Source organism: Akebia trifoliata, chromosome 11 (assembly GCF_017979445.1).
Source record: "Akebia trifoliata isolate Shusen 1 chromosome 11, ASM1797944v1, whole genome shotgun sequence".
Classification (NCBI taxonomy): Eukaryota; Viridiplantae; Streptophyta; class Magnoliopsida; order Ranunculales; family Lardizabalaceae; genus Akebia; species Akebia trifoliata.
In genome coordinates this window covers 10033690-10046605 of record NC_141385.1, presented here as the reverse complement: position 1 = coordinate 10046605, position 12916 = coordinate 10033690, and the positions used below count along the sequence as shown (strand labels likewise).

Below are 12916 nucleotides of genomic sequence, written 5' to 3'. Positions count from 1 at the left end.
TACAATAATGAAATACTGACTATAAATGAAATATTGTTTTAATGTTAATTTTTATTTAATTTTACAGTATATTATATCTGTTGAAGAAGTAAGTAAACAATATCCAATGGAAACTAAATTAAAATAGGATAAAAAAAAACACTTACAGTGATATGTACGAAAAACAGAAAAAAAAAAAAAAAATGAGTTCGAGACTAGAGTTTGACTCTATGTCCTTAAGACAATATTCGCCCCACACGTGTGCTCACAGTCTTTGGTGACCATCTCCTAGGATATAATGATCTCCTTCTTGTGATAGCAGCGCCCCAAACCACAAAAAAAAACGAAACAACTATGACTTGAACTTTTTTTTTATGAAATTAGTATGCAAAATGATCAAAAAATTTCTGTAAAAAAATGCAATGAGGGATAGACTATAAATAGAAGAAACATGGAAGTTAAAACACCTATTCATAGAGGTACATTGTTGTTAGAAAGGGTACTACACATCTTAACATTTAATACACCTCTTTGAAGAGATACATAACTCTTGGAAAATGTATTGCAACTGTTAACAATTTTTTGTTCACATGACTGTTATAAATAGGTTTTGTAACTACCCATGTGACTATTGGTATGAACCCAGATTCTACAATTTAAGATAAACCCAAACTTTAATTTATCCTTTATTATTCCAACAAGATTTGCATTGTAATATTTCAACTAACTGTGTTATAGGTCTAATTTCAATGTTATCTTGCCAAGTTTTGAAACCATAATCTCTTTTGCAAATGAGCAATCTCTAGATTTCCATTTTTTTTAATCCTCCTTTGGATATTATTGATCATAACAACTAGATTTGAGTTATTGCTAGAGTTCATAATCCCATGAAAAGCTGTTTTGTTTATATCTTAAGTTTCACACATAGCTAGCCATTCGATATATAACAAAAATACGAGAGAGAAAAAAAATGTAAAAAAGTCAGTATAATATAGGTTTGCCATTCAAGTATTTGATCAAGAATTCAAAGAAAAGTAAAGGGTAGTGGGGAATAAAACTAAATGATACAATGAATTTATAGTTTTTATTTTGTTAAAAAATTTATATTGATTTTTTATTTGTGAGTTACACCAAGTTTGATAATCTGTGAGTTTTCCCTGAATAATTGAAAACTTTATTTGTATAATATTATTTCCCAAAAAACTACAAAAAAAAAAAAAAAAAAATCATGTCTAATATATGTCCATTTCATAATCCTACTTACAATGGTTAGGTGCAGATGCAAGACTTAAAATACAAAAGTTCTCAACGAATAATAGCTAAATTTATTTAATTACACTTCTATAAGAACCACAATTGTAAAAATTGTCGTTTGTTGAGTGTCTAGGGAGGATACATTTTAGGAAGTAGTTTCTTTGTTACTTCGATAATTATATTAGAAGTTTTGAATATTTTTATTAAATGATTTAATATTTATAAATTGTTATTTGTTATACCTTAAAAGCTTGAAGTGGAAATAGGGCTATTAATAGGTCAGTTGGATTGAGGTCAAGCAATAACTATCCAATACTACTTGGGATTCAAAATCATATTCCAATCTTGAGCCGTCTGATTGTCAGGTTATGTTAAACTGTCAAATAAAAATTCACTCTTACCCAAGTTTAGGCTAACCCACAAATATCCGGGCCTATTTGTGGACCCAAGTACCAGACAAACGTTTAATTTTTTGGGGTCCCCTTAGCCATATTAAGTTAGTAAGGATTTCACCCTTACTTAGGGCACTTGGGCTCACCTCTTGGCATCCAAAAACATGATCCGGGTCTTCAGGGTTGTAGAGGATGAAATTCTAAGAGGTTGGAAAAAAAAGTTAATTTTCACCATTACATTTCATTTTTAAGTTTGGGAGTCATTTTTAATTTGACACTCGACTAAATAACTCATGTTGTGTGACCATGGTAATAAAATAACACTTTTAGCAAACAACATAGAAATGATGAAATGACATGTTTAACATTTATCAAGTTTGCTAGGGTTCTGAACTTATTTCAAAATGTAAAGAAAAGTTTCAGGCTACACAAAGATAACTTATATCTTCAATAAAACCATATATTCTAAAGAATACTAAACACTGGCGCTTTTCTTGTTCTTTATTATTTATTAACTACAAATTGTGTTGTTTCAGGCTTCTGACTTTGGGGGGGGCGATGGGTATTGTAATTATCCGAAACCAAGAGAATCTGTGGAAGGTATTTTAGACAATGTTTGCTTCAGTGAGATGAGATGATTAGAATTACTTCTTCTAACTATGAAAGCAATACAGGCTGGCAATGGCGACTGTGTCATGTCATATGTACTCGCTTGGAGAGGGGTATGTTTATTTACTCCAATATGATAATTCCATAGATTAATCTAGACATGTGAGTCCATAATGAAAACACTATAGTTTTTCAATGTGTATGCTTTTGTTTTAGTTGTGAATCACAATTCAAATTGGATCAAACTTTTCTTGGGTTGTCTATGATGATTCATTCATATTTGGTTTGTTTTATACTTGTTGATTTGTTTGTATCAAATTGAATTGGATTTGTTGTTTATGTGTTACAAGGACCATGCACTTTTAGGATATTTTCGCGTCAGACATATAACAACACATGAGCACATATTAACTTGTAATTAGACGATGTGCTTGGAACTCACGAGTTCGTGTAATTTACTACCTACAAACCTAGGTACTTGCCTTGCATGTTTAGCGTAGACTCACAACCATCATATTATGTGTGGAAACAATATTGATGACTTGTTTTAGTATTTTAATAGTGTATCATGTATTTTTGTAGCTATAAACTTGTTTTAGTATTTTATAGTGTATATCTTTTTTTATCAAAAGAAAATTGTGCTTTAGTTGGGATTATTTCGAATGCAGGTGACAAGTGTGCAGAAAAATATAAAATTATAAAAAAAAAACTTTAGACATCACCTAAAATTGATGTCTAAATCACAGACTTAAGACGTCACTGGAATAAACATCGGTTAAAAATAGATATTTAAAGTCTTTTGTATGAAAGCAATCATCGGAAGTTTCATAGAAGAAAAGGTGGAGGAGATGAAATCCGCTCGACGTCAAGGAGAAGAGTTCCGATAGGAACGAAGAAGATAGTACCGAAAGGGACTAAGAGGAGATGAAATCACTGAGTTCCGATAGGGTTCCGATAGGAACAAGCAGCGGATGAGCGCGCTAGCTGATCGTAGACCACCGTTGCGCTAACTAAAGCCGTTTTCTTGCTGGGGACGAAGGGTCAATGTAATATGAGTAGCTATCCTAAAATAGCTAAACAATCGGAAGCATTAGACGAAAGGATGCCTCACTAGTAAGGTCTTTAGAACCTGGAACCATCATATATTTTTTGGTTTGATTCTTGGTGGTTCTGATTTTAAAATTGGTTGAACTGGAACTGTCAAAAACTACGGGTACCCATTGGTTTTGGTTCTAAATAAATGGATAAGACTAAAAAATCTTGAGTAATAATAGGATTTTATTTTGTTTATATGCAAATGTTTTTAACATGAAATACAAAAATGTTACAACCATTAGATATAAGAAGATCTAATGAGATGTGAATGTAGAGATCTCGTTAACACCACGTACAAAATAGATTCACTTATTACTTTCACTTATTTGCAAATACCTCCCCAATATCCCACGAGTGTATATCCCACCCCCAACAAAAAAAAACCAAATTAGATTCAGATTTTGTTCTCTTCTTCCCCACTCACTGAAGACAACGGTGAATCTCCATCTCTGCGATGATTTAAGACGACGAAAAACCTAAATCAGACTTTGTGATATTTTATATTAAATGGTGAGAAAGACTCACCTGAGATGATTTGGAATATTTCTCAAGTCCACCAGAATCGCCTTTTAAAGCTTTAAAAATGGGATTTTTATGTTTTTTTATTAGAATAGAGTAAGAAAAACTTTATACCGAACTCATTAACCTGATCAATAACACTGATGGGTCTGATTTTGAGATGGAGAGAAGAGGATGGGTTTGGCATTCGACGGAGGTACTGGTGTTACTAAGAGTGACTTATGGCAGATTGGGAATGGTTGTGATGGTGGGTTTGGTGTTAGTGTTGTGACTGCTTTGCTTAGCCTGTGCTTATAATTTTTTTTTAAATAGGGTTGATGGGTTCTGTAAAAATGCTTAGGACAGTTGGGAGCATTTGAAGAAACTGTTGGAATAATTTGATCTACTCTGCAGGTAGATGCGTAATACTAGGACTTCATTTTGATTAGAGTATTTAGTTGAGTTAATAACTCCTACCTTATAGGATCTGTTTGTTATTTTGACTGTATCTGTAGGCTAAAATCTCGTTCTGTTGAATCGAGACTGCAACATCTATTTTACTCGTTCTCTATAAAAGGCCTATTTAAAGGCATCTCAATTATCTAATGAATATTGAGTTTTTCCCAAAGAATTCAGTCTGTGAGCATTCTACAGAGTGGTATCAGAGCCATCCATTGGGCCTGATTGTGTGTGAGATAAAAAAAAGGGATAGAGAAGGAGTGTGAGATGGCAGCGGAGTCGAGCAATTTTTTGCAGCCAAGTGTTCCCAAATTTGATGGTGACTATGACCACTGGAGTTTGGTCATGGAGAACTTGTTAAGGTCAAGAGAGTACTGGAGTGTCATGCAAGCAGGGTACAAAGAGCCAGGTGTGGAAACTGGGTTGTCCTCTGCACAAAGAAAATCCCTGGATGAGGCAAGGCTTAATGATCTGAAGGCAAAGAATTATCTTTTCCAATCCATTGGAAAGTCCATCCTGAAGACCATCTCGTAGAAGGAGACTGCGAAGCAATTGTGGGACTCAATGAAGATCAAAAATCAAGGGAGTGTTAGGGTGCAACGAGCGCAACTTCAAACACTTCGGAGAAATTTCGAGGTATTGGAGATGAGGGTGGGAGAGTCTGTGACGAACTATTTTGCTACAGTGATGTTGGTAGCCAATGATATGCGGAATTGTGGAGAGGATATGCAGGACGTGAAGATTGTTGAAAAAGTTCTCCGAACTCTCACGGAGAACTTTAATTATATTGTTTGCTCAATTAAGGAGTCGAAGGACATTGACAAGCTATCTGTCAATGAATTGCAAAGTTCTCTCCTTGTTCATGAGCAGAAATTTAGAAGAAGGGGAGGAGATGAGCAAGCTTTGAAGGTCGAGTATGACAGGAGCAATGGAGTTGGAAGAGGAAGAGGGTTTCAGCGAGGAGGTGAAGCTGCAAGGGGCAGAGGCCGAGGAAGATTCTCTAACAGAGCCACCATTGAGTGTTTTAAATGTCACAAACTAGGACATTATCAATAGGAATGTCCTAGTTGGGAAAAAACAGCAAACTATGTGGAGATAGATGAAAAAGGCGAGCTTCTTCTAATGGCTCATACAGAACTCGATGGTGATGCCAGAGAAGGGATTTGGTTCTTCGATTCTGGATGTTCCAATCATATGACTGGAAAAAGAGAATGGTTGGAGACCTTTGATGGTGGTTTCAGGCAAACTGTGAGGCTGGGAAATGGATCGCAGATGTCTGTGATGGGGAGAGGCAACATACGGCTTGAGGTTGAAGGGATAGCTCAGGTCATAACCAATGTTTTTTTCATTCCTGAGCTTACCAACAATCTTTTAAGCATAGGCCAATTGCAAGAAAAGGGGCTGGAGATTATGTTCAGTAAAGGGGCTTGCAAAATCTATCATTCTCGGAGGGGGATCATTGTGCACACACAGATGACGGTAAACTGAATGTTTGTGATGCTTGCTTTCCATAAAACCTGTGCTTTGGAATGTCTGCAAGTAGAAGAAGTTGATACTGGTCTGTGGCACCGGAGATATGGCCATCTGAATAACAGAAGCCTTTTCACTTTGCAAAACAAGCAATTAGTGAAAGGACTGCCAAAATTCAAAGCAACATATGTCGTGTGTACTGTGTGCAACATAGGGAAGCAACACCGTGAAGCAATGCCAAAGAAAAGCCAATGGAGGGCGTCAGAAAAGCTGCAGCTGGTTCATGCTGATCTATGTGGGCCTATCACTCCAGTCTCAAACAGCGGAAAGAAGTATCTTTTGGTGTTTATTGATGACTTTAGTAGAAAATTTTGGATTTACTTCTTAGCTGCGAAACATGAGACCTTTGCTATGTTTAAACTCTTTAAATGCCTAGTGGAGAAAGAGATCGGTAAGTCTATTTGTCGTTCAAGAACAGACAGGGGAAGCGAGTTCAACTCACAAGAATTCATCACTTTCTGTGAGGCTCATGGAATCAGAAGGCAACTGACAACCTCTTACACCCTGCAGCAAAACGGCGTAGCAGAGCGCCGAAATCATACAATTATGAACATGGTCAGATGTTTGTTGACAGAGAAGGAGATGCCAAGAATTTTTTGGCCCGAGGTAGCAAGGTGGACAGCCTACATCTTGAACAGAAGTCCTACAACAGCAGTAAAGGATGTGGTTCCTGAGGAGAGCTGGAGCGGCATCAAACCAAGTGTGGAACATTTTCGAGTGTTCGGATGTCTCGGACATGTGCACATTCCAGACCAGAGAAGATTGAAGTTGGATGACAAGAGCCATGTGTGTATACTTCTTGGGGTGAGTGATGAATCAAAAGCCTACAGACTATATGATCCTTTGACAAAAAAGGTAATCATTAGTCGTGATGTGATTTTCGAAGAAGAAGCGAAGTGGGACTGGGAAGGAAGTTCGGAAGATATCGGTGGGGACATTCTTGATTGGGGTTCTGATGATAGTGATGATGATGAGGAAGAAGGAGAGGCTGCGGTGGTTCATGAAGATGTAGATGGAGAGGCTGAGGTGGTTCATGAAGAGGAGGAAGAAGTATAGATTGCACCAACAAGTAGAACCAGGAGAGCACCAACCTAGTTACATGACTATGTGAGCGGAGACGAGCTGCTAGAGGAAGAAGAGATGCACAACATGGTGTTGTATATATCTCATGATGATCCTACCTGTTATGGAGAGGCTGTAAGGGAAGAAAGGTGGCGAACTACAATGGAGTTAGAAATTCAAGCCATCGAGAAAAATGAAACTTGGGAACCTGTGGATCTTCCTTTGGGAGGAAAACTAATTGGTGTGAAGTGGGTTTTCAAGACAAAGTTAAACGAAAATGGTGAAGTTGACAAGTACAAAGCTAGGTTGGTAGTTAAGGGCTACGCACAGTAGCAAGGTATTGACTACACAGAAGTGTTTGCCTCGGTTGCTAGATGGGATATAATAAAGATCTTGCTAGCCACTGCCGCACGGAAAGGATGGTCAATGTTTCAGCTTGATGTTAAAATCACATTTTTGTATGGAGAACTGAAGGAAGAGGTTTATGTTGCGCAGCCAGAGGGGTTTGTCTGAGCAGGGGAGGAGAAAAAGGCATACAAACTCAATAAGGCTTTATACGGTCTGAAACAAGCTCCTAGAGCTTGGTTTAGTCGGATTGAGGGGTATTTCACAAAAGAAGGGTTTCAGAAGAGCAGCCATGATCACACACTCTTCATTAAAACTGAAGGAGGACATTTTTTGGTGGTAAGCCTGTATGTGGATGATTTGATATTCACGGGCAATAATGCAGCCATGTGGGAGAAATTCAAAACCTCCATGAAACTCGAATTTGAAATGACTGACCTGGGCAAAATGAGATATTTCTTGGGTGTGGAGATTATTCAGAGCTCCGAGGGAATTCAGTTGTGCTAAAAGAAGTATGCTAGAGAAATTTTGGAGAGGTTCAGTATGTGGGACTGCAATCCTGTGAAGAACCCGATCGTTCTTGGTACGAAGCTGACTAAAGAGGGAGGAGCAGATGTTGATGGTACTTTGTACAAGTAGTTGATTGGCAGTCTATTGTACCTAACGGCAACTAGGCCAGATATGATGTACGTTGTTTGTCTTCTTAGCAGATTCATGGCTGAACCCAAGGAAGAACACATGTACGCTGCAAAGCGAGCACTAAGATACTTAAAGGGGACTCTCGAAATGGGTTTGTTTTATAAGACAGGAGCTAGCAGCGATTTGAAAGGGTTTACAGACAGTGACTACGCCGATGATTTGGGTGATAGAAAGAGCACTTCTGGATATGTTTTTCTGCTAAGTGAAGCCGCGGTCTGTTGGAGTTCGCGGAAGAAAGATATTGTGACGCTGTCCACAACAGAAGCTGAGTATGTTGCTGCAACAGCATGTGCTTGCTAGTGCATTTGGATGAAAGGGGTCCTTAATGAAATCAGCTGCTCTCGGTGTCAGTGTGTTACAATTTTCTGTGATAATAGCTTTACCATTAAGTTTTCGAAAAATCTAGTCTTGCACAAGAGAACCAAGCAAATCGACGTGAGATATCATTTCTTACGTGATCTCACAAATGAAGGAGCTGTGAAGTTAGTCTATTGTGGAACTGATGATCAAGTTGCGGACATAATGACAAAGCCACTGAAGCTTGATGCCTTTGAAAAGCTTCGTAAACTTCTTGGTGTTCAAGTAGTGAGTAAACTGGAAGCTGCATAGCATTTCCAGTTTAGGGGAGGATTTTGTTGGAATAATTTGATCTACTCTACAGGTAGATGCGTAATACTAGGACTTCATTTTGATTAGAGTATTTAGTTGAGTTAATAACTCCTACCTTATAGGATCTGTTTGTTATTTTGACTATATTTGTAGGCTAAAATCTCGTTCTGTTGAATCGAGACTACAACAGCTATTTTACTCGTTCTCTGTAAAAGGCCTATTTAAAGGCATCTCAGTTATCTAATGAATATTGAGTTTTTCCCAAAGAATTCAGTCTGTGAGCATTCTACAGAAACACGTGGAAGGGAAAAAACATAAAGAAAAATAAAGGATAGAAAGATGTTTTTGGATCTGAAAAAAAAACTTTTTTGGTTTGGGTGGAGAGTAATGGAGAGAGTTATGTTTAATATTAGGGTGGAAAATGAAGAAGAAAAATTTTGTGGTCTCAGGGAGGTGTTTATAATATTGAGATAGTTTTAAATGAAACAATCAACCACATGGTGTTTTAAAGTTTTATTTAGATCTGCGCCGTTGAATCTGTGGAGGTCAAACGATTGGGACATTTTATATGGATCTTTGTATGGGACTTTTTTTTTTCCTTCAAAAAACTAAAATGCATCTTTCTAACTAATATAGGAAAGAGACATGTTAAATTAGAATACATAATTTATATGAAAACATAAAATAATTATGTAATCGATTAAATTTATAAGGTTCGAAAACCTTCAACCATTTATAATATGAAAAAATGGTAAAAACAAATCGGATTTGGGAACCCGCAGGTAGAACCAACCGGTCTCGATTCCTATTCGGTTCGGTTACTTTTAGATTAGAATCTAATCGAGTAATCAAAATAAGGGCCCCAAACCTAGGTTTTTAGTTTTGATTCCGATTCGATTAAATGAACACCCACTGACACCCCTACATATTACAAATAAAGTTTTAATACATGTTATAGCGTAGCTCTTTACCCAGTCTAAGCACGAATCAAACCTAGTCCAATAACTAAACCATGCCTAGTAACACTATCCAAACGTGGTCCATAATGGGCTAAATGAGGGAAAACCCGGGTCCATTGACAATCCTAAGCGAAAAGATGGTTTTGATTTGGGGTGCAACTCGGTTTGATTTGGTTCGATTTGTGATTATATTGGAAAAAAAAATATAAGTCGATTCCACTGAATAAGAACCATAACCGAACAAAAATGCCAATGGAGCCAAATCAACCCAAACCAAACTAAGGTCAGTTTGGTTCGCTTCGATTCCATGATTTACTAATTTCGTATAAACTTAATTGGAAATGACATATTTTTAATAATAAATAAATAATAATAAAAGTATAATAAATCATTAATCTATTTACAAAAAAAAAAATCATTAATTTATCCCTGAAGAAGTCATTGATCTATGTCCTAACTCTTAAAATAATCCATAATAAATAAATAAATTTATTTATTTATATATAAGGTTTGGTTCGGTTCTATACTTGAACAAGAACTAAATCGAACAAATCGATCAGTTCTCCATTTTCTAAACCAAGAACCGAACCGCAACTTATCCCAAATCAAACCAAATCAACCCAAATTTAACAGTTTGATTCGGTTCTCAGTTTGAACCGGACCAAGTTGCACCTCTAGTTTTGATAGAAACATTTTCAATTTATGCCAAAAGCGTTTTCCAAAGGCTCTTCAAATGCAACCTAATTAATTATTTCAAAGAAAAGAAGTGCGAAGTATAGGATCGCACTCTCTTAAACCTCGGATCACGTGTCTTTGCTTGGCCATAGACAGACGTGTACAGAGGTCACGTGACACATGAGTGGTAGCAACATTATGAGGTTCTCCATTACTTAAAAGGAAAGCTTCCATTATGATCATATTTCAACCACTAGGACTAAAAATCAAATTAGATTTTTTAAGTCCTGGGTTGTCTTTGGTGGGACCCATAAAATGGTGTGGTCTGACCCTTACTATGTGACACGTGTATAATAGGGTTTGATTGAATTTTATTATTATTGTCTAGCCCCCCCATTATTTTAGAAGTTATCAGGACCTACCACAGTCTTCAAAAGGGAACAAATAAGGACCAAAAGGATATCTATGCTTTAAAAGGAGTAGTGTGCACCTCTAAGTCAGAAATGTGAGAATCGCAGTAAATCCAATGTCACCCCAGCATTAGTGAAAGAATAATGATTAATGCACGCGGTTCTGATATGCTATTCACATGGTAATGGCATAGAATCACATATCATTTTCTTGTGTATCCCGATGAAAAAGATCTATGATTCTGTGCCTTATCACGTCAACCGCGTACCAAAATCGTGTGCATTCGTTACGATTGTTAAGTTGTGTTTGATTGTGGAGAAAATTTTAATTGACAAGTCATTTACCAGGAAAATGATTTATCAAGCAAATCCTATTCTATTGTATGGGCACAACATGGAAAATTTGGTGAAAAATTATTTTTGTTGTTTGAATTTCATAAAAAAAACATTATTCTAATTTGACTTTTATAATAATTATATAAAAAATAATGATAAAATCATTTTTGGGGGAAAGATTTGAATTATTATACCCAAAATTTTAAAATTATTAGAGAACTACTATTGGCACCCTAAATTTTTTATAGAGATTTTATTGCCACCTTACATTTTAATTATTCCACCCAAATTTCTTAAATTATTTATCATCCCCCCCCCCCCCCTCCTCTAAAAATAAAAAATAAAAAATTAAAACACACTTTTCAAACATTTCAAAGGTTTGGCTCAAATTATAATCTCAACATTATAACACTCGTTCAAACAATTTTAGTTGTTGTTTATAATTATGATTAGGCTCATATAAAATTCTAAATCTAAAAAATAGATTAAATCTAACAAATAATGAGATAGCTTATTTTTTTGGTACCCCAACTTTTACTTATTATTTTCTTTTTTATTTGGGATGTAATCAATAAAATTTGATTGCCAATAGTGGCACTCTTACTTTTTTTTTTTTTTTTTTAAATATATAAAACAATATTGATATAAGTTAAAATTAATTATTCAAATAGAAACTTACAAAAAAAATAATAATAATAAAAAAAAACGGATTGATTTAGATAATTTTTATTATTTTTTTTATAAAAATAATTAATTTTTAACAATTGAAATGCTTATTTTATAAATAAAACTACGATTTTGTTTGATTTCATTTTTTTGTGTGCTTTTTTATTTTGCTTAACTCTATTTATAAAATTAATATTGATTTTGTTTGATATGTCGTGTACTAGCAAATCATTTTCCAAAGGGGGAGGGTTAAGAAAATGATTTGCCATTAATGAAGGAAAATTGGGGGGGTTGACAAATTATTTTCTGTGCAAATTTAGAGTTTTTTATTTGTCAAACACTGAAAAATTGACATTTTCCACGGAACTTCAATTGTTTGATTTGTTAGATGCAACAAGGTTGTAAAGGATAAAATTCTATGAATTTTGAATAATAAAAAAATGTTATTTTTCTCTATTGAATTTTAATTTTAATTTTAAATTTGAGAGTTTTGTGAAAGTTTTGAAGCCATCCATTTTCAAAATCTTCGATCAAACAAATATATATATATATATATGGGGCCGGATCGAGGGACGTTTTGGAAACCATCTTGGAAACCCATGTGTTTCATTCGTTGGATATTTGGGAAACAACGGATATGATTTCAAATTGGAAACTAGAGAGAGAAACTAAAGTTTAAAAAAGAGTTCCTGGATTTTTAAAAACCTCTTTCTATTTTTCATTACATTAAAAATAAATCCCTGTTTTTTATTAGTCTCTCTCAAGATATGTTCTCTTGAACCCTTCTCTCGACAGGAAACCTAAAAAATGGTGGGATAGCTCTCTCTTCCCTCACGTATATATTTTGAAAGAGATATAGATATCTATTATATAACTAAGGGAAATGATTTGAGCGGTAAATCTACTTCGAAGGCTTTGTGATTATTATAAGAATGTCCTGAAAGCACAAAAAAATGCTTACCAAGTAACCATCCGAATTAAGAAAAATATAGCAGGGCAAGGAGGATTCGAAAAACGTGTTTTGGGATTAACAAGGACAAAAGATTGCTCTAATGCCTCCAACTAGGGCAGAATTCTCTCAAATTGGGAAAATCTTGAACCTGGTGGACTCAACATAAAGGAACTCCAATCTTCGCCCACACATGACGAATCGTTTTGAACCACCAATAGAATTTCTTCATTTCACTCCAATGACATCCAGCCATAACAAGATCTTCTGAGCAACTAAATCCATATAAACCCCCATTCAAAGCAATTGAGATTACACAACCTCAAGACAACGTGAGTGCCAATGATAACATGATTGAAGAGATTTGAGGAAGGGCCCTGACCATGGCAG

The 12916-nt window shown here is 35.5% G+C and overlaps 1 protein-coding gene across 1 annotated transcript; it reads left to right on the top strand.

Moving 5' to 3' along the window:
- Nucleotides 1-4850: 4850 nt before the first annotated feature.
- LOC147390842 (uncharacterized) lies at nucleotides 4851-5774 on the top strand. Its single transcript, XM_086458946.1, has 2 exons — nucleotides 4851-5250; nucleotides 5368-5774. The coding sequence occupies exons 1-2, from the start codon at nucleotides 4851-4853 to the stop codon at nucleotides 5772-5774; spliced, it is 807 nt and encodes a 268-aa protein (XP_086315072.1).
- The last annotated feature ends 7142 nt before the right edge of the window (nucleotides 5775-12916 follow it).